Source organism: Echinops telfairi, unplaced genomic scaffold (genome assembly GCF_000313985.2).
Source record: "Echinops telfairi isolate 266 unplaced genomic scaffold, ASM31398v2 ScPeMD7_7467;HRSCAF=8505_0, whole genome shotgun sequence".
Classification (NCBI taxonomy): domain Eukaryota; kingdom Metazoa; phylum Chordata; class Mammalia; order Afrosoricida; family Tenrecidae; genus Echinops; species Echinops telfairi.
Genome location: NW_022111367.1, coordinates 4730952 through 4754106, shown reverse-complemented (window position 1 = coordinate 4754106; position 23155 = coordinate 4730952). Strand labels below are relative to the sequence as shown.

Here is a 23155-nt window from a genome sequence, read left to right as displayed (position 1 = left end):
ATAAGAGTTGGTCAGGCTGGGTGATGATTCCAGAACTAAAAAGCACCACAGAATGAAATGTGTGTGTTGCATTATGAATATTACTTAGGGATCCAATACAGGGCAATTTAGGTTTTCAGTTATAAATAAAAAATTACAGACACACAGAACAGAAGTTGGCAGGCTCACCACAAATATGCTTACTACGTAACAGAGAGTAGTGGGGTCTGCGGCAAGCCCGTCTGTTAGGAGCAGCTGCCACTCAAGACCACACCATTTTTTGCTATTGGGATTTTCAAGATACAAACATCTCTTGATTTTCTTAAAAACAATCAACCCACAACCAATGAATCAATTCCAACTCATAGAAACAGGACAGAGCAGAACTGCACGATATGGTTTCCAACGCTGTAAATGTTTGTGGAACTATTATGTGACCTGTTTCTCCTGCATAGTCACTGGGGGATTTGGACTTCCGTCTTTTGCATTAGCAACCAAAGGCTTAATTCTTGAATCACTTTGCTTCCTGATTTATCAAAAGAAGTCAGAAATCAGTATGTTTCAGAGAAATTTCACAATTTATAAATGTTATCAACTAATTCACACAAAAAATGAAATGCAGTGAGAGAATATTTTGTTAACAAAATGTAGTGTAGGCCAGAATGACTTCCACTTTGCAATTTCTGGATTAATTGGCTCAAACTTTGTCCATCCATTCTTGCATTCAACAAACATTTGTTGAGTATCCACTATGTGCCAGACCCTTTTCTGAGTGCAGGGTCTCCATCACTGAGGAAGACTGACAGGAATGCCTAGATCGTTCACATGGTGTTACATAGAGTGGCATCATGTAAAGTAAGTGATATTGGGGCTTAGAGTCCTTTCCTGATAGAACACTTAGACAATGTGTCACTGAAGAGGGACAATTGAGTAGGAAGCTGACTGAAGTAAGAGAATGAGCCATGCAAAGAGCATTCTGGACAGAGAGAAGAGTAAGAGCAAAAGGCGTTGGGTCAGAATAAGCCTGACGAAGTAGAACAGAACAAGAAAGCCAGCAAATTCATTAAAGTACAGTGACAGAGGTTGCAGACTGATCAAAAGTGAAGTCATCAAAAGAGAAGTTTGCATGTTATTGGAAAGAGTCCATTGCAAGGTTTTGAGCCAGGAAGTGAGATCATATTATTTATATTTTAATAAAATATCTGTGTGAATGCTTGTGTTGAATACATTGTAGGGATCATGAATGAACAAGCTGTGCTTCAAAAGAAACACCAATTCCTCTAGAAATAGAACTATTTGCGTAAAACCTATAAGGCAGAAACCTGTTAGAGAGGGGAAATGCAAATATTTGCCACAAAAATGAGCAACAGGCAAATGACAACACTACAGCCTGTCAAAGGTAGAAAGCTTGCATAATTTGGGAAAGGCAGTCCTGCTGATTTCCAGCTCTCGCGTTTGTCACTCTATTAGGACTTGGCCAGACACAGCTTGGTATCAATTACCTAGATAATGTTCTGTCTAATCGTTGTATTATTGCTAATTATGCTCACAAATAAATAAATTAAATTATAAAAATAATCAAAATGATTCTAAGTGCTTTAGACATATTTTATGATTGAATTCTCAAAGCAACCTATGGTACAGTGCTATTATTATCCCCAATGCATAGATAACAACCGAGACACTTAGAAGGTTATTGGCTTGCTGTGGTTGTTTTAAATTATGTCCATACTTTCCCATCATAAGGTGATGTCTAATTGCCCTCTCCTTGAGTGTGAGCTGGCCTGGTGACTTACTCTTGAGAAACCGAATGTGGTAGGCTAGGTTATCTCAAGAACCGAATCCATTGACTCTCATCTATGTATAAGCAAGAGCATTATATCCAGAAGTAACTATATACCAGAAGGCATCACAGTCCAGTCCCACTCAAGCTCATAAGTCCCATGCTAGTCCATAAATCCTTCTTCAGACTCACTTGGCCACATGCCAGTGATGCCGAATGGTCACTGGAAGCAGGAAGATCACAGATCACTGGTGGGTGCAGTCTTGTGGCATCATGGCAGGGCAGCAGTACCTCTCAGGGTCGGGTGGCTCCCATGGAGCCACTTCTTTTTTTTTTTTTTAATTATTTTATTAGGGCCTCGTACAATTCTTTCCACAATCTAGACATACATCCATGTGTCAAGCACATATGTACATCTGTTGCCCTCATCATTCTCAAGACATTTGCCTTCCACTTTAGCCCTTAATATCAGTTGCTCATTTCCCCCTCCCTCCCCACTTCCCCCTCCCTCATGAACCCTTCATAATTCATAACTGATTATAGTTTTGTCATAAGTTACACTGTCCGACGTCTACCCCTGCCCTCTTCTCTGCTGTCCCTCCCCCAGGGAGGAGGCTATACTTAGATTCTTGTAATCGGTTCCCCCTTTCTATCCCACATTCCCTCCACCCTCTAGGCCTTGCCCCTCTCATCACTGGTCCTGAAGGGGTCATCTGTCCTGGATTCCCTGTGTTTCCAGTTGCTATCTGTACCAGTGTACATCCTCTGGTCCATCCAGATTTGTAGGGTAGAATTGGGATCATGATAGTGGGGGGAGGAAGCATTTAAGAACTAGAGGAAAGTTATCTGTTTCATCATTGCTGCCCTGCACCCTGATTGGCTCATCTCCTCCCCACAACCCTTCAGCAAGGGGGTGTCCAGTTGCCTGCCGATAGGCTTTGAGTCTCCACTCTGCACTCACCCACCTTTTCAGTGATTATTTTTGTTCTTTGATGCTTGATATCTGATCCCTTCGACAGCTCGTGGTCACACATGCTGTTGTGCTTCTTCCATGTGTGCTTTGTTGCTGTTGCTTCTGAGCTAGTTGGCCGCTTGTTTATCTTCAAGCCTTTAAGACCCAAGACACTATATCTTTTGATGGCCGGGCACCATCAGCTTTCTTCACCACCTTTGCTTATGCACACGTTTGTCTTCAGTGATTGGATCAGGAAGGTGGGCACCCACTGATCTGATTTTTAGTTCTTTGATGTCTGATAACTGGTCCCTTCTGCACCTCGTGGTCAGACAGGCTGGTGTGCTTCTCCCATGTGGGCTTTGGTGCTTCTGATCTAGATGGCTGCTTGTTTATCTTATGGAGCCACTTCTTCAGGCAGACACTGAGTCCCAGAGAGGAGGAAGGCAAAGTAGAAGAGAGGGGTGGGGGTGGGGGAGTTCCTGGACTTCCTCATTCTCATACAAAAGGCTAAAGACATCAAACAGGTGTCATCAGGCTGTGATTTGATTGACAGGTTTGACTCCATCCCTGCCCTGAGTAGTTCACATGATGCCCAACTACCACACAGAATGAGGGGTGGCCACTGTGTCAAGTTCGTACAAAGCATTATGGCTTCTTTGCTTTCTTTTAGAGCACTCCTTCTGGGGAAAGTCAGCTATCAGGTCATGAGGAGGCTGAAAATCTCTTTGTGAAGGGGCCCCATGGGAAGGACCTGGGGCCTCCTGACTGCTACTAGCATGAATTTTCCAATTGCTCAAGGAAATGATTCCTCTATCCCGAGTCTTGCCTGGGGAGGACTGCAGTCTTAACCAATATCATGATGGCAGACACCCTCATTCACAACCAGCCAACTAAGGTAAGCTGAGGTAGTTAGTTTATTGTATCAACCTGGCTGGTAAACACATGTGGGGTTAATTGAAGGGCGGGGAGATAAATGGCTGGATGAGTCTCGCCTTTCTAGTTCTCAGGTCTCTTGCTTTGTGATGGTCGGACCAAGGTGCAGCTGCCTTTGCCCGTTCCTGCTTTAGCTTGCAAGGCTCACTTTCTGCAAGACATCCCTGAGGATAAGTCATATGAACCTACCTCGATGCAGCCCTGGGTGCTGGAGCAGCCATGTGGAGACCCCCGCCAGCACTGGGATGCTTACACATTCATTGCCTCGGCTTTCCTCCTGCAGTTTGCATCGTTGCATGTGTTTTGTGAGATGGAGGAGAATTTTGTGGATCGGTGTTGGACATATGGGCTAATGTTGGACTTGTGGGCTTGGGCAGTACTGGGTTGGGATGTTTTCTTGATGTGCACTTACCCTTTATATGAAACTCTCTCTTATACATGAGTTTCTGTGGATTTGTTTCTCTAAAGTACCCAGACTAACACATAAGCTATTCTTGGAATCTTGACCACAGACATAGAGAGAAAATACATGTCTATTGTGTTAAGCCACTAAGTTTGGGGGTACTTGTTATTTATCACTATGCAACAAATAAACTTGCCTGAGACTTTCATAAGTAAAAGATTCCAAGGCGAATCTATGCGGTCTGGTTTCGGAGTTGGGGAGAATGCCCACGATGACACCTGGGAGCTGGGTTCTGTGAACGCTTCTAGTGACACTAGTATACAGGGTCAATGTACTTGGAAAAACGTCCTGGGAATCAACTTCCTAAAAACCCAAATGCCGTGTCATGGAGTCATTTCTGACTCACAGTAGGGCTATAAGACAGAATAGAACTCCATCTGAGGGGTTTTGAGACTGTAAATATTCACTGTAGCAGACAGCCTCACCTTTCTCCCAAGGAGCAATAGGAGGATTTGAAACACTGACCTCATGGCTAGCAGTTCTATGTTTAACCTGGACTATACTGTGGCACCAGGGATCCTTTTTTTTTAAAAAATCAATCACTGAAAATTCCGTAAAGCACATTTTCTACCTGACACCTATAGGATTTCTATGAGTCAGAGATGACTCTATGAAAATTGTTTTTGTTTTATAGAAAAGTGTTTAGCATTAAATAAAATATTATAATTTATAATCCACAGCCATCGTGGGTGAAATAGTTAGACATAGAAGAAAATTTCCATAGAAGAAATAGAATCTATTTCCATGGGTGAAAGAGCCAGACATAGAAGATCTCCGAGCTATGCTATTCCTATAAAGTCCAAATCTTTGGCCATTATAGGAATAAAATGAATATTTTCATATATTTTATTCTAGCTTTCATTACTTTCAACTATGCAAACATTTGTGCAATGTAGGTATAACCATAAGAAGACTCAAGATACGTGAATATTTAGGTCATTATAGGGAAACAAGTGTGGCTCGAAAAATGAGGTCCACACTGAATCCTGGCCCTATTTGGAGGTTATTATTATTTTTGGCTCAGTCTAGAAATTGGATTATCTTACTTTATACCACTGGGAGGTCTGCAGTCCAACCTCTGACCCATGCTATCACAGAGGACATAGAAGCATAAACTCAAATCTGTAACAATTCTGTTCAAGTGTGTTCTGTATAGACTTAGTGGGAGACCTAATCATAACCGAGAGATTACAATTTGTAAAGCTACCCTTCCTAAGGGAGTCAGCAAAGAGGAGAACGTTGCCTTCATCCAATTGCAGTCTCAAGTTTCCAATTCAGAATGGAATGCTATTGGTCCTTAAAGGCCGCCGAGGATGGGGGAAGAGTAAGCACGATTGCTTTCTTTATTCTGTAATGAGAAGGATGACTTCGGTAGGCTGCTGTTTGCCTCATCTAAAATGCTGACCACTTGCCTGTCTGAGCAGAATATTTGTGGGAACCCAGAAGCTGGCACCGTGTGACGGGACCCATGCTCCCCTCTGGGCTGATCTGTTATCTTCATGTCCTCTGGCAAAGGGCATGTAGACAACTTGGTGCACAGAGTCTATTTAACATCCAACGGCATCGACTTCTGTTTTGCTGTAAAACAATGCCCTGCATAGTGGTAAGAAAATGTTCTTTAGGTTCCTGAAAATTATTTATTCTGCCATTTATTGACAAAACATGTGACATTCAACATCACTATTTTGAAACCCATCAATATCACTTTCCCGTGGATAGAGGAAATCAATTCGTTTTATTATCAGTGAACATCACTAACTGTAAACTCAACAAATATGTATTTCTTATTCCTAATTTTTAGGGCATTCTTTGGAGTTTCTTTCATAAGATCAGACAACAACTTGAAACAAAGTCTAAATAGTGAAGACAAATTAGATACATTATATATATATATATCTATATATATATATGAAAAAAGTCAGTCTCTGATGGAAAAATAGGATGGTATCATTCAATATGGTTTCTGTTTCTGCTGCATGATTTAAAATTTCTAGGTCGTGTTTGAAGTTCTTTAGAATATATGTTACCTAACATTGGTCAAACCTTGGTCAATTAAAAAAACACCCCATTACTGACATTACATAGTGACTCACCCAACCAACTGCTCCCCTGGTACATTTTAGAAAGCATAAAAGTAAATTTATAAACAATAGATTGAAAATGAATGGTATAAATAGTTAATGAGCTTAGCTTCAATTAAAAAATTGGGGTTTCAGTCTCCCTAGCCATGCCATGGAAAAAAGGCCTTGTCATCTACTTCCTCCCACAAAATTGGCCATTTACAACCCTATACAGCACAGTTCTCTTTGACACAAGGGATTGTATGGGTTAAAGTAGAATCCTCACCAATTGGTTATTGGTCAGATCGATAAAAGAAGTGACATAGTTTTCTACTCAATGATCATCAGGATTTCATAACTTTATGTTTCAAGGACTGTTTGGGAAATTAAAATGGCAATAATGCAAATAAAACATTTCATATCATATGAAATTATGTTTGCATTGTATTAAAATTATTTTTATATCATAGGTTTTCTTTTCCTTTTGAAGGAAAGCATGAGAAGAAAATCAGCACCCTTTCTTCAGCATGTTTCCACAAGTGTTCTCTGCAGAGAGGCAAGTGATCGGCCTTTCCGAGAAGGAAAGTAGCAACTGCCAAAGTCACCCTAGTAGAGATTAAATGAGCCCAGCAGCCTTTCTCCAACCGGGGCTGTACGTTTTTATTTTTCTCTTTTTAATTAAAGATTACATTCCTTAGAAATTAAATGGGAGGACCCTGTTAAAGACACACCGCTTTCAATAATAAAGTGAATAAAGCCCCATGAATTCAGAAAATGCCAAAGTTAATCATCTTGCTCTAATAAATGTTTACTTGCTCCATTAAACATATGTACTATTTTCTTATCCTCTTTTCTTAGTTAAGCATTTATACCCTGTTTTAACTCTTTATTTGTTTCAGAATATTCTACAACAATCCTAGTGAAGCCTAGTGTCTAGAACAGTGCATGACCACTCATTGTTAAATAACAGTGAATGAATGGATTTGGTCATAAACTAGATGTCCTCTATGATGAAACTTCTGTCCTCAGTTTTCCAGTTATATTCCAAAGGAAGTTTAGAGAGGTAGAATATCTGCATTAGCTTTATTTATATTTTCTAATTCATGTCCTCGCCCTTCCAAATGATCAAGTCATCCTGACACACAGAGCCAGGAGCTCTGGGGTTGGGGATCAAAGGACTATAGTCCTCTGGTTGGAATTCTACCCTTTTAAGCAGGCTGGAGAAAGTCGAAGACAAAAACCCTCTCACCCTTTTTCTCTCCCCTTCCCAAGCCCATCAAGGAGATTACTGACCTGCTGTTTTGCACTATCGACTTTGATTTTATGAAGAGTTTTAATAGCTCAGAAGATTGTAAACCTGATGGAGATGGATGCAGTGTATATAACAGCATAGAAAAGGACGGGTGGATAATGTACTAAGTAGAACAACAGCCACAGGTACTTGGCCAGATGCAGCTGGCTCAATCTTATGATACACTGTAAAGATTTCCTTCAAATGCCTGCCATTACAGAAATGGTTTTGCAAGAAGACTCAAAAAAGCAACAAAAAAAAAGGTGGTTGTGTTTCACATTGGGAAAGTGTGTTTTTATTTTAATCTCAGTTTCCTGTAGCACAAAGATTTTTCTGAGTCGTATTAGCATTTTAACAAGATTATAGATTATCCTCATTCAAGGATTTCCTTGTGAGAACTCCCCTTTTATCCTATTCTGACATACAGAGAAAATGTGAAGTTAATTCCTGTAAGAACTTGGATAGTAAAGTGGATAGTAAATTATTTTCTTGTGCCCCCAGAAACAAATGTCAGTTACATGTTCCACCTTGCATTCACCATTAATCATGCAAAGGTCGGGATGTGAGGGTTAGAAAAAATGTGTCTTTTAAAAGTTATGTCAACTCTTTCCAAAGGATATTATGTAAATAGACTGGACTCTGCAAAGTGGTGTGTAAAATAAACAAAAATTCTTTCAACAAAATTTCTATGAGAAACAAAAAGATAGAAAACAGTTATAAACAACAATTCGTAGGAGACACTTAAGGGTCATCAAATATGTTTGAATCGCTTTCACAATGACCTTTATTTAGCCTGTAATAGGACCCTAAAGAAATGGGTTGCTACTTTCCAATCGTCTGAACATAGAATATATATCCCCAGATTCTGCTTGAGACCATTCTGTTAGCAAACAACCAAGAGACATAACAGCCCATTGATAAAACTAGCTATTAGATTCATCCACTTAGGCAGGATCCTCTAAGATCACCTGAGAAAACAAACTGTTCTTCATACTCAACAGAATCTACCTTGAGAGCCTCATGGCTCAGAAGCAGAACAACAAACCTTTTACCATACATACTTTCCTGCCATAATTAAACACAATTCGATATGTAGACTATTATTGGACACTTGCAAGCAATTATGGATTCTGAAAGGCCTGTCATACAACCTAAGAGCAGAGTGAAGGAGGAGAAGACACTGCACATTGTAAACATTCAAAAAATAATGTCCTTCTTTCTGGAAAGGACAATGGAACTGAAAGAAGAGAAACAGAAAGGAGGCATGGAGACCGCTTCTTTTCCAAGGTCAGACATGAGGACAGTTTTGAGGATTGGGTCAGTTTAAGGGAAACAATCAATCGGGAAATGCTTTAGTCAACTGTCAGTTTCTAACTCAAAAATAATTTCCTTTTCTCTCTCCCCTTTCTCTTCCTTCCTTTCTCTAGTACATTTTAGCTATTTCCCCTTTATTTATTTTTAATAAATTAACAGTTTTATTGAATATAATTCACATGTTATACAATTGAAAGTTTAAAAAATATTAAAGGGAGTTGTGCAATCATCACCACAATCAATTTTAGAACATTTTGTTCTTTCTTGTGCTCATTATTATTAACTTTCCATTTCTACCCAACCTCCTCTACCATAAACTTGTAAGTTCACTGCCATTGCGTCTGTACTGACTCATAGCGACTGAATGTCCATGACTGGGACTGTTTCATTGTGTCTGTACTGACTCATAGTGACGGAATTTCCATGACTGGAACTGTTTACTGGAGTAGAAAGCCCTGTCCCTCTCCCTCAAGGAGAGGCTGGTAGTTTCAAACAGGTGATCTTGTAGATGGCAATCAAGCAACTATTATTAATCCAGTTACTTTCTCTGCAGATTTACCTATCTTGGATTTCAGATAAAGAACAGTGCACACAAACAAAACCCAACAATTACAAAACAAGACAGAGCAAAACCTTAATAGAAAAGGAAGAAAATAATAAAAATTAGAACAAATTTTAAATGGGTCAAAAAGGAGAACAAATGATAAGATGTTATACTTTAACTTAACTATAGGGTTTTCAATGCCTAATTTTTCTGCAAGTAGATCATCAGACCTATACTCTGAGGTGACTCTGGATGAACTCCAACTGTCAGACTTCCTGTGAATAGATGTGTATGCTAACTCTTTGCACCACCCAGAGATTCCTTAACCAGGGTCTATAAGAAACACAAAACCAAACTAATTGCTATAAAGATTCCAACTCATAGTAAACCAATATAGCATTTCTGAGACTAAAAATACTTAGGGGAACAGAGAGGCTTAAGTGACTAGTGGGGTTGAACTGCCAACCATTCAGTTAGCAATCCCACAGCACCACCAGGGCTTCTTAGAGGGCATATAGGGGAAAAGAAAGAATATTCTCTAAATTAAAAAATTGGGAACAAATGAAGTCTAAATTAGAGAAATTGTCAGCTAAAGTATACTCATATACTACATTCAACTAACTCTAAAATATAACTCACCTCTTCTTTACTATGCTGTAAGAAAATGTTCCACATCATAACATATCTTAAATCTTATTTCAGTTCAGGCTTCCTGTGTTAGTACTCTTTAACATACTTCATCATTTATTGGCATTTAGCATGTTTCTTGCATATTGAATATTTGCCCTATCTGGTTTTCTTTGTGCCACGAAGAGTCTGGCTCCTTGGACTTGAGACCAGGTCTTGTCTATGTTATCGTCTTGCCCTGAGATGGGAAATCTCTTGCATCTGGAAAGACATGTTTTAAGTGAGGAAAGGAAAAAGCTCAAGCCTTTCGTAGGAATCCATCCCTTTACCATACTGAAGGAAACAGGGCCTGAGAAAAATTTAAAGACCAGGACTAATGGAGCGATCCAGTGGCAGAACAAAGTCAAACAAGGGGAGCTTGTGTGACCCCACGGCAAGTGTTGGCCACACATTCGTCACGGCGACCCCTGGGTAGACTATGAAGCAAAGGGTTGGGAATATGAATTCTTAAATTGTCTGGACTTTGCTATTATTAAACAGTTTTTAACTAATATTTGCATACATTAGGTAGAACAAACATTACTACGTTTTCCATTAGGTAGTTTAAAAATATAAGTAGAAAAAAACCACTCCCCTCAGGCCTCACATGTAACATCATTTATCAATAAGAATTTGGTTAGTACTGACTCTAACAGGCACTATGCTAGTTAGATGGTGACATATTTTACTTAATTGATTTGAAGTCATCAGAACTCAGAGTCTTGCTTTTGTTAAGTGCTGTTAAATTCCAGCTCATAACAACACTACACAAAACAGAACAAAACAGTGCCTGGACCTGTACCACTCTCACAATTGTTACGCTTGAGACCATTGTTGCAAACACTTTGTCAATCCATCTTCTCGAGGATCTTCTCTTTCCCACTAACCCTCTACTCTATCAAAAGTGATGTCTTTCTCCAGGAAATGGTCATTCCTGATAGCATGCCCAAGGTATAAGAGACAAAGTTTTGCCATCCTTGCTATTAAGGAGTGTGTTGGTCGCACTTCCTTCAAGAAAGATTTGTTGTTTTTTCTGGCAGTCCTGGTTTTTTCAATGTTCTTCATCAGCATCATAATTCAAATGCATCGATTCTGTGATCATCCTTATTCAATGTCCAAATTTCATGCATAAATGGTAATTGAAAATAACCAGGATTGGGTCATGCACACCTTAGTCATTAACATGACACCCTTGCTCTTTAACACTTTTTTTTAATTGATTACTTTATTGGGGGGCTCTTACAAATCTTATGACAATCCATCATTCAATTGTATTAAACACACTTGTACATATGTTGCCATCAACATTTCGAAAACAGTTTCTTTCTACTTAAGAGAGCTTGTGCAACAGATTTGTCTAATTCTATGCATCATTTGATTTCTTGACTGCTGCATCCCTGGGCATTGATTGTGAATCTAAGCAGGATGAAATCCTTGAGAACTTAGATCTTTTCTTAATTTATCATGATGCTTATATTAGTTCCATTTTAGGATTTTGGATTTCTTTCCATTGAGTTGCAATCTTATAGTGAAGGATTGTATCAGGTCCTCGTTTCTCCTTATGGCTAAATAATATCCTAGTGTGTGTACGTCAGAAGGACCCCTGGGAAGTTGTGTGATAAGTGTTGAGCTGCTAGCCCCAAGGTCTGCATGACAAGCCCACCAGCCTCTCTGAATTCATCTCTTGGTAGGGACTTAGGTTGCTTCCACATTTTACCTATTGTGAATAATGCTACAATGGACATTGGTGTACATATCTGAGTCCCTGCTTCCAATTATTTGTGGCACTTGACTAGGAATATTAGGAGCCCTAGTGGTGCGGTGGGTGAAGAATCGGGTTAGTGGAAAGGCCAGTAGTTCTAAACCACCAGCCATTCCACGGAAAAAAGATGAGGCCATTTGTTTTCACAATGATTTGCAGGTTTGGAAACCCAATTAAGTCATTGTACCCTGTCCTAAAGGGTCACTATGGGTCAGAATCAGCTTGAAGATAGTGGAGTTAAGCTTAATACTTTAAGTGTTTGTAATTGGTACTTTTTTTTAAAGTTCTTGCTTTGAATAAGTAAACAACAAGGAAAATAGATTCTATTTTTGTTTAATAGGTACCATCACTAAAATTTACTTATATATCACTAAAATATCTCAGTGACTTTACTGCCAATGGAAACAGCTGTTTCTAACTCTGAAGAAATTGGACTCCAATGAAATGGTCTGGTGATAGAATTCTAGAAATCCACGTGGGAGATCCAGGTTTGATTCCCAGCCTTCCCCCCTCATGACAGCCACCATTTGTGTTGAAAGTGGAAGCTTATTTGTTGCTATGATTCTAAACAAATTTCAATGGAGCTTTCAGAGTACAAGGCACTAAGGAGAACAGCTGAACAATTGACTTGAGAAAATCGGCCAATGAAAATAAGATTGATCACACCACTCTCTGATACATAACTGATATGGGTATAGTGCAGGATCAGGCAGAAATTTCATTCCATGAAGTCACCATGAGTCAGGTAAAATCACTATCCAAGAATAACTAGTTTTTGTATTGAAATATATGCACATTCTAGTTAATTGAAAAACTATAACTTAAAATGTGAAATGTGTTGAAAAAGATGATGGCAACATATGACAGATGTGCTTCACAAATGGATATATGTATAGATTGTGATAAGAGCTGTAAGAGCCCCCAATTAAAAAAAAAAGAATATTTAGAACCTTGTCAACTATCAAAAGGTACACAAAATAATAGTAATGAGAAATAGTTGAACAGCAACAAAAAATAAGCCACAGGTTTAAAGGCATGTTTATTTGATAATTTACAAGAAATTTAAAAAATTGGGACCATAAAAAAGTGAAATATGATGATATCCCATTAAATTTTACTTTTAACTATAAAAGTTGTTAATTACATATGACCTCATTAAGTACTAAAAGTAGATTGGATGTAAGAAAAACGGTTATGCTCAGAAAATAGTTCTGAAAAAAAATATTTGCGGGCAAAACTTCTGATGATCTGATATTGTCAAAAACAATTCTGATAGGTTCTGAAAAACAATTCCTCATTTTAGCATATCAGCATTTTAATTATAACTCACCTTAACTAGTTAAACTCTAAGGATCAGCAATGTTACATCTCAGAACTATGAAAACAACCACTTTGCCTTTAAGGAGATTACGAAGTTCTGACAGTATATTTTAATGGATCGCCAGCCTCTAACACCACTGGACAACTGCTTACAATTTAGAGTTTTACTAACTAGTTAATGTCTATCTCTGGCTTATTGGTTCACCAGTAGATTTGTTTTCAAATGCAATATGCTTACACATAACACAAGTTATATTTGAGAATTAACTAATTTAGTTATTCTGGCAAATACAGAGTTAAATGGCTAAATAAAATGCATAAATAATTTTGAAGAACCTTTTAGCCCAAGGATTTTCAACTTCCCTCAATTCCGAACCAGGTCTTGTAAAAATCCACGGCTGAAACAAGCAAGACCTTCACACCATCAGCATGTGCAATCAGTTCTTTTGCTTTGTACACAACCTTAGCAACTGTGCCCTGAGAAGCAGCACATTTTAAAATTATCCTACTCATTTATCATAGACAGCAAGGGTACCATCACTGGCTTTCCAAATAAGGAGAGATTCACTCTTATATCAGATATTTAAACAATGAATTTTTATTGGTTTATATATATAGAACAAAAAAATTATTGGGACTAGTGATATATATATGACAAACACGCGCATATATGTGTGCCTCAAAAATGGCAAATAAAATGGAATTTTTCTATGAACTTTTTGAAGCCCATATGCAATTTGTGTGTGTGTGGTATATAATATATACCGTATATAATATATACGATATAGTATATAGGAGCCATGGTGGAGTAATGGTTACAAGTTGGGCTATGATCTGAAAGGTCCGCACTTCAAGACCAACAGCTGCTCCACAGGAAAAAGATGGGACTTTCTACTTCTGTACAGAGCTATAGGACTCTGAGAACTTACGTCAGAATTTACATGGTGTCTGAGGAAGGAACAGACAACAAGTACCAACATTGTTGAACTGTTGCTAGGTGGACAAACAGGGTCTTGCTACATCAGTGCCCTATATGCTATATTAAGACATGTATTATTTTGACAAACTTGTGACATTCTGTTTTATTTGTTCATAAGAGGCATTATAACATTGGTGGTCACCCTCTTGAAGTTGTGTTACATGTTTTTCTGTTTTTCGGTAAATGAAACCCAGGACTGATGAACCTATAGGAACCTATAGAACAAGGGATTGAGGGTGGGGCACAAAAGGGTTTGAGGGAGCAGGTAAAAGGGAGATGATGTCAAGGAGTCCAGGAAGAAGAAGTATGTGTGAAAACTGATTGTGGAATCAATTGTACAATGTACAATTCTGCTTGACATGTTGAACTATGGAATGATAAGATATGTGTATTAACTCCCAATTGATAATAAATCAAAACGAAAACAAAAACATAGATTCAAGGATGGGTTTGGGGCTCACACTAAATCCTAACTCTAAAATAAGAACAATTAGTTCTTATGTCATGGCCCTGCTTGATACTCGCCCCCAAGAAGGGAACACAGAAGATAATGGGTGCTATAGCAAAATGTGGTGAAGAAAGTAAATGGTGCCCAGCTATCAGATAAAATAGCATCTGGGTCCCTAAAGGATTGTCTCCAAGCAAGCAGCCGTCTAAGAGAGATGCCAACTAAATCCACATAGAAGCACATCATCGTCAGTCACTGAAGGAGTGGAAAGCATATAATCTGAAGTCTCAGGAGGGAATAATCCAGTCTGCAGAAGGCTATGGATGAGAGTGGGAGCCCAAGATTCATTTGTGGAAGCTAAACAGGAAATAAGTCCCTGATGAACGAACTCCCTCTAGCCACACTTGAGGGATGGGAGGCATGTGGTTACTAAACAGAGTACATTTGGAGAGATAACTATAGAAGACCAGAGGCATAAATCTGACTTGAACAATTAAAACCATGTCAGTTAATCCCCCCTCTGATGCATGCTGGACCTGATGTGGTTTTTCAACATTTTCTGTATTTTCGTTTTGGTTGGTTTTGTTTTTGTTTGTTCATACTAGGGTGTACCTCAGAGGTGTTACATCATTCAAAGTCACCCTCTTGAAGTTGTGTTATATGATTCTTCTGTGTTTTTGTATATGAAACCCAGGATTGATGAACCTATAGGGACAGCAAGTAGAGTAAGGATTTGACATTGGTGGTGGGGGGGGGGGGGGGGGGGGGGGGGTCAAAGGGAGAAAGTGTCAAGGAATCCAGGAAGAAAAAGGATGTTTGGAAACTGATTGTGGTAGCAAATGTTCAATTCTGCTTGATGTGATTGCTCTATGATATATGTATTAACTCCCAATTAATAGAAAAAAATTTAAAAGAACTATAGTCTCGGAGCAGTTCTACCCTGTCCTATGGTTTTGCTATGAGTCTACATTGACTCAATGGCACTGAGTTAGGTTTTCAGTATTGCATATAATAGATACATGATATTGCTTCTGTTAGGTGCAGTCCCAAATCATAGCCAGGCTATGTACAATGAAGTGAAATGCTGCCCAAACCCGCACCTTGCTCGCTATTTTTGACCCCTTGTTGCAGCCACTATGTTGGTTCATGTTTCTGAGGAGCTCTGTCTTTTCCATTGACTCTCCACCCATTATGATGTTTACCAAGCACGGTAGATACATGAATATAGGTCTACCTACATGAAGTGTATAAGTGTATAATATAGTCAATTTTGCAGCAAAATCTTTTGAGCTCAATATATGTGTTTGTCAAAATCATAATGCATATAATGTTTGATTCTGTAATTCTAGTTCTAGAAATATAACTTTCAGATGAAGGCACATATACTCATATGTGCAAAGATATTATTTATTATCTTTTTAATGAGAAAAAAATGAACCCAAAACATAAATTTTCCATTCTTATTAATACACACAAACTTAATTTACATTATTATTTACTTTTCATGTACCAGATATTATACTAAGTGATAATTCTTTATGCATACATTTTGTAGCATTTAATATCCATGTGTGTATCCATATACACACATATTAATATATATTTTTTCAATACCCATGTTGAATTCCAGAATTTTCCATCTGGGTTGTCTTGTGTCATTTTAGCATGGACCTAGTATGTGTTGAAGAGAAGAGTAAATATGGTTTATTTCAGCATTTTACATGAATAATTGAAATGCTTCAAAAGCCTCACTGTAATGAGTGCTTTAAGGCAATTCAATGGTTTGTAATATAGGACTTGCTCCCCTTACAAAGGAGACTGACTGACTGAATGGACTGACTCTCCCTTGAGGCAGACAATCTATTGCAGCCATGGACTTCCCAAGGTCTGTCAGCTGTACCCCTGTGTTAAGTCCTAGCCTACTCTATAGCAGTTTCAAAGATTCTGACTTCTGGCAAAGATATGAAATTGTGTGGCCTGTCAAATTAGAGGATTCTAGATTCCCTGACACCCAGATTAATGGCATAGATTTTCAGTGACATTTCAATGACCCTAGGTCCATAGGGTAACAAGAGATGAGGATCAGATGGGTTTGGGTATGAACCCTCAGAAATTGTTTGGTGTTTTCCATATGTGTAACATTCGTGTAGATGTATACATGTGAATCCATGCAGATATGTGTGAAGATATGTATACATGAATATGTGTGCACTTGTGTGAATGTTCAATGTACATAAAACATTCATATATATGTATACCTACATTAGTTTTATATATGTATAATATTCACTCATTTTGGGGGCTGAAATGATTAAGCGCTAAACTCCTAGTCAAAAGGCTGGCAGTAGAAGCTCATTCAGAGGTGCTTCAGAAGTAAAGCCTGACAATATGATCCCAAAGGTCACAGCTTTAAAAAACTGCTTTGCATACAAAAGGTCACAATTTGTTGGAATAAACACTACTGTAACAGCAATATTCTAACACTCATTGTATTCTCAGAGAATTGTAACACTCCACACAAAGTGAATAAATAATAAAACATGACTGTATTAGATGCAAGCATCCCACTTAATAAATTTAAATGGCATTCAACTAGTCCTGTGTTGGGTGTTTTGACAAACAAGTTTTTTACAATAACATCTGTGGACATATTTGTATTTTACACTATGGGCCATCTGAAGGAGATTTTAGGAAAGAGGAAGCTTCAGATGACCTAAATTAATTCTTGGAAATGTTAGTAAGTAGCCTTTTGTGTTTCATGTCATATGCTTCTTCTATTATACTTAACTGAGATGCTGACAATCTTAAGGCTGGAGAAGGAGATGTCATGCATACCCATGGTCAGTACAGGGGAATGGGCACTGGGCAAAGTACTAGCTTCAGCACTTTCTGGTGGTGGGACATTGGGCAAATAATTTGATCTCTCAAACATGTAGTTTCCTTAGATCTTAAAGAGGGATACGAACCATATCACCCTATAGGGTTGTTTCAATGATTTAGTGAAATAAACCCTACACTTGGGACTAAATAAATGGTAGTGATGAGTATTATAGTAAGGAATCCTGGTTTCAAAAAAGAGACCATGGTGGCACAGTGGGTTAAACATTAGACTGCTAATCACAAGGTCAGCAGTTAACTCCCTCCCCCCACCCCCAGCGGCTCTGTGACAGAAATGAGTCTGATTTTTCCCTGGAAAGATTTATAGTCTCGAAAGACCCTAGGGAGGAGCTCTACTCTGTCTTGAAGGCTTGCTACCAGTTAAAATGAACTTGATGGCAGTGAGTGGGCTGTGCAATGATTAAGGGCTTGATTGCCAACCCAAAGGTTGGTGGTTTGAAACACCAGTGGTTCCGAGGGGAAAAGACCTGGTGATATGGTCCCATAGAGAGAACAGCCTAGGAAATCCTATGGGGCAGTTCAACTCTCTCACGTGGTGAGTGTGAGTCAGCCCTGACTCAGTGTCCCGTGGCGACAGCATTACCATGCCTCCAGTAATATATATTGACGCCTGTCATAAAAATAAGCCTAACGTGGCAAAGAGCGAATGCTCAGTGATTAATCTGCTGATGAGCAGACTAGATGATCAGATGGTCAGATGTGCATTTCCTCCTCATCACTTGGTTCATTTCAGAAGTAAACACAGCTTTAACAAGGAATGGCTTCGAGAAGAAGGAAACAACTTCCCAGGGAAACAGAAAGGACTTGGGGGTGGGAAAAAAAGCATGAGTATAAGAATTTGATCAGATAGAGAAAGTAAGATGGCCCTAGGAGGGCTGATTTATATCTAGCAGGAAGCTCAGCACATCAAAAGACAACTTTCTCATCTGGTATCTTCCACAAAACACGTCAGCTGTTAGCTGGTTTTAGGAAAGTTTTAGACTGGCTGGATTTATTGGGTTTCCTGGGGCCTCCCTAAACAGATCTTTCACAATAAAATTCTACATAAAACCTAGCAAAACCTCCCTTTTATAAAGTATCTTATTTATTAAAAAATTCTCATAACACTTTATACTTAAATTTTTTCAATTCAGTTTGATTCGTTAAATTCATCTGCCAAATTGGAGTGGTACAATTTAGTCTGAAGGTTTGCATACAAAGGTCACTGTGGGGCCCTGATGGAGTTGTGCTATAGTCTAAGGACCTGTTTCAACCTGTCTTTCTTCCTGCAAACCCTCATCATAATTCGTTACCATGAAGGATTTTAGGATTTGCTCAAATCATTCCATAATTCTGCAAGTGTTTCCTTCTCAGACCTAGATACTAATCCTAATCTCTTCTCCTTAGAGATTTCTGGAATTCCTCTAAAATACTGCTATTAGGATTCTGGTTTCCAGAGATTCAAAAGGGCAATTTACAGTTATTGTGGGAATGGCAACTGCTCGTGCGACCAAGATAAAAGTGTCCACTGCTACTTCCCCTTGGCCCATACACTTGTTTACCCTTGGGGTGAGCCCATAGCTGACTTCAGGTAAATCTATAAAGCACATTTCCATTGTCTTATACTTCAGTCATCTTTAATGTGTGTGCAACATCCTGTTGTTGATCATGAAGTGGAAGCAGAGTTTAACAAGTTTGTAGGAGAGAGACCACTGCAGTAGACTCCGATCCTATACAGGGTTTCTGAAGCTGGGGGCAAATAGGCTCATTTTTCCTCCAGCTAGGGCACTTGAACTGTCAACTTCACTGTTAGAAGTTCAACAATGAACTAGCACCACCAGCAGTGTGCCTTATAGTCCTCTAGAACTTCTCAGCTCTTTCACTTAGACGATTTTCCTTAAACCCCACACAACCTCAGTGGATGGGCATTAGGAGGCTGATTGTAGAGTTGTGGAAGTGGGTATGCTTGTATGCATTTGGAGTTCCAAAGTGACAAGGAGCCCAATAGTGTGGCGTTTTCTGTCTGCCGCCTGTGGTAATCACACACTGAAACAGTTAGACAGACTTTAAGTTGAGTCTTTTCACCTTGTTCACTAAGTTATTCATGGCATATTATTAAATGGGACATACAGGAGTTGGGCCTAATTCCCACTTCTGCCTCTTAATGGTTGTGAAACTTGGAGTGTTTTATTATAAGTCACCTGTAAAATGTAGTGACTTACGTATGAGTTTCTGGAGGGAGTAAAGAAAGTAACACCATCTTAGTGTGTGGTCCAAGATGAGCACTCAACAAAGAGTACCTAACCACAGTTATTCGCAGCAAAACAGGCTGTGTTATGCACGAACTCACCAGTCTAGGCTTCTTTCTGCCATGTTATTTATTTTCTAAAATCCTATTCAAGCCTCCTGATTCCCAAAGTGGGAATAACCTGAGTATCTGAACATGAAAAATTAGGTTTAATATGTCTGGGATGAACTTGCATTTCAAACACACTTTTGGATGCTGTCAATACTGGTTGGACTTAAACTCCAAACTCATTGTCATCTAATTGATGCCAACTCATAGTGACTCTGTAGAGCAGGGTGGAACTGCCCTGTGCACTTCTGAAACTGTAAATGTTCACTAAAGTATCAACCCTGTGTTTCTCCCATGGAGCTTCTGGTAGTTTTGAACTGCTGACCTTACAGATTGTAGCCCAATGCTTAACCAATAAGCTACCAGGGCTCCTTGGATGTAAGGATTAGCTTTTTCTGGGTCAGTGGTTCCCAAACTTCACAGTTCATCACAACCACCTGAAAAACTGGTGAAAATACAAAGTATTAGGCTCCCCTCCAGCTTTTCTAATTTAGTAGGTCTGCGTAAGCATGGAATCTTCTTTTCTAATTGTCCAGTAATTCTAATGAGCTAGTCTGGGGACCATACTTGGAAAAGCTCTGTTCTAGGTTTGGAGTCCCTGGTTGATCCGAACAGATAACATGCTCCCCTTTCTCAAGGGATCTTGGAAGAAATGTCTAGTCATTTGCTTTAAATAATTAACCAATGAAAATTCCTATGGAGCACACTTAGAGTCGGACACATAGGTCACCATGACTCGGACTCAACTTTACTGGCAACTATTGTTCGTTGGTTGGGGTTCCAGACATAGCAAGGAGCAACTTGAAGAGAATTTCATTGGGATGATTTCTGACTTTCAGGAGGGGATGAATATTCTTAAGCAAGCTCTCCTAAGACTCTTTCATCATACCATCTGTACTTGATCCCCCTCCTGTACTCAAGCCCAATTTTAGCAGGCATGAATTACCTTGTAGACATTGATGGGGATGTCAATCACGATGTGCAGCAAATCTCCTAAAGCCAGGCTGGCAATTAAGATATTGGGTCCATTTCTCATGCACTTGTTCTTGTAAATGATTCTCAGCAAGGTAGAGTTCCCGACAATGCCCAATAGGAACACGAGGCATGACACTACTGTATTGATATACTTGAAAGTGTCCTTGATCTCGGTCGGCCTTTTGCACTGGGGAGGAGGAAGAGAGCGAGTCCGGCCAGCAGCTGTCCTCCCTCCTTGAGGCACCTGTGGAGATGCTGACGACCTTGGCAGGCTGGTGTTGGACATCCCAGGCCCAGAGGTCCTTGTGGGGGGCGTCATGATCTCTCCGTCACCCAGAAGTGGCTGTGTGGCCTGGCCTGGTGGAAATCGCCTCTCCTCTCCGCAGACCCCAGGGATGCCACAAGTAAGAAGCAGCGCCAACAGGGCGCCTCCGCACAGGCTTGGCGGCAACTTCATGCTGCTGCCGGCTGAAGCGGGCGAGAGAATTCTGAGCCTGGGGATGGACAGGGGAAGGAAGGCAGGACACGCAGGTCAGCCACTGCAGCCCCCTCTCTGCAGACCTCAAATGCAGATCAGTCTTGCCTCCAGCACCCTAAGCAAAAGCAGTTCACGTTTGTGATGGGCGTGGGGAAGTACTGCGCGTGACCCACCCCGGGGTCTCCTGTCCCTCCGCCCACCCTTTTCCTCCCGCGGGTCCAGCAGAGGAGGAAATCACCAGCAACTGGGTAGGGCGGTCTGAAAATCGGGTGCCAGAGAATGGGAATTAGAGGGAAAACGTCTGAATTTAGCGGTACAGCCGGCTGGGGAAACTCGTGCGGTGGCTAAGGGTGCATGGGGACCGGGTATGAAGGCACCTGGCCCCCAGAGTCGACCGACCTCTGCAGGGACATTGCTTCCCATTCCTCATACCCTGTGCCTAAACTCCAGACCTAGCCACGCCGCTCTGCCGGGGCTCCCCGAAAACCTCAGCCTCTTACGCCAGCCGGAGCGGGGGATCTACATCCCCAGATGGTTTCGAAACACGCAATCTCCCTTACCTCGACCTCACTTTCACTTGTCGCATTTCTCCGCTTTTCCAAAACGAACACAAAACTCCCACCACACCAACTACCAAAGAAGTCGGCGGACAGGGTCCGCCCCCGGATTTGACTTGAAACCCAAGCCGAGTGTTTCCCTGGAGGATGGAGCTCACCGGACGCCGGCGACCAGAGTCGGGACCTTCCCCAGGTGGACGGCGCGGGGGCGCGGGGGCGCGCGGCTCCTGGGCGACCTTCGCGGCCCGCGCAGCGGCCAGAACCAGAACGCCGGGCACTGCGACCCGCGCGGCTCGCGGAGGGCATCTGCTGTCGCTAAACGAGGACCTTTATTCATTTATCCCTTCCCATCAATCACGCCAAACTCCTCCCTGGCTGCTGTCTGTGCACCCCCTCCCATCCCGCCCCGCCCCGCCCACGCCCCCGGGGCCACGCCTGCGCGGCGTCAGCGGACGCTGCCTCCTGCCTCCGGGAGAGCAGTCTTGGGCCAGGGATGCATCCGAGAGGGCGTTTATTTGTCATGTAGTTACGTACTTCAAATGCAGAGCCAATAGCACGAACCGTATATTCTTTCCCCAGGGCTCCAAACTTCCAGAGGGCTCTCTAGCAAAGATGCCAATACTGACTGTCACTGTTCTTTCCGCCCTGATATTAGCACTTAGGTGGTCTGGGGTGCAGCTCTTTGCTCGGTTTTTGTGTAGTTTTTTTTGTTTTCTCTCCTAAAGTTTCAAGCCCTGAAAAGAAAGAGGCCAGTGGTTTTTCATGGGCCCTCTCTTTACCCTGCCTCAGGGTAGTGCAACTATTGAAGCTCTGGAATATGAACCAAAAGATGCCTTCGAAGAAAGGCCTGGCGGTCTGCTTCAGAGAGACCACTTACTTGTAAGCCCGAGGGAACACATTCTACTCTGTATACTGAATCAGAACAACCCCACTGGTCAGTGGTTTTCGCTTCATTTCCCAGAGAGATGACTTAAGGTGCTCTTTCATTGCCTCTACCGACAGCTAGTCTTTCCTCTTTAAGCTATTCGGTTCATTGGGCATCGTGGTCACTGCGAGGCCAGCAGTTGGAAAGCACCAGCCACTCCACGGGAGAAAGATGAGGCTTTCAAGTCCCGTAAAGACTTAGTCTCAGAAACCGACCAGGGCGGCTCTAACCTTTGCGGTAAGGTTGCAGTGTATCAGACCTGACCACACAGCAGTGAGTTCTGAGTTTGTTCTTGTAAATGGATTAGAATGTCCGTCTTGGCCACTTCTGGGAGTTTTATAAAGCAACCATAAGGGACCTAGGTGACAACTGATTGATTCTTCTTATTTTTTTAATTGTGAAAACCAGAGAACAAACAGACCAATTTTGGAAAAATATAGCCAGAATACTTCTTAGAATCAATGATGGAGAGACGTTGTCTCACATGTTA

General features: G+C 40.7%; 1 protein-coding gene across 1 annotated transcript in view; it reads right to left on the bottom strand.

The window, feature by feature from the left end:
* The window catches only part of EDNRB (endothelin receptor type B), a 35716-nt gene extending 13802 nt beyond the window's left edge, over positions 1-21914 (bottom strand). The window contains exons 1-2 of the mRNA XM_004704263.3: positions 21899-21914; positions 20677-21199 (exon numbers count right to left, since the gene is read on the bottom strand). Coding sequence (XP_004704320.1) covers positions 20677-21162 — 486 coding nt within the window. The 5' untranslated portion in view covers positions 21163-21199; positions 21899-21914. The remainder of the gene's footprint in view (positions 1-20676; positions 21200-21898) is intronic.
* Between the last annotated feature and the right edge of the window lie 1241 nt (positions 21915-23155).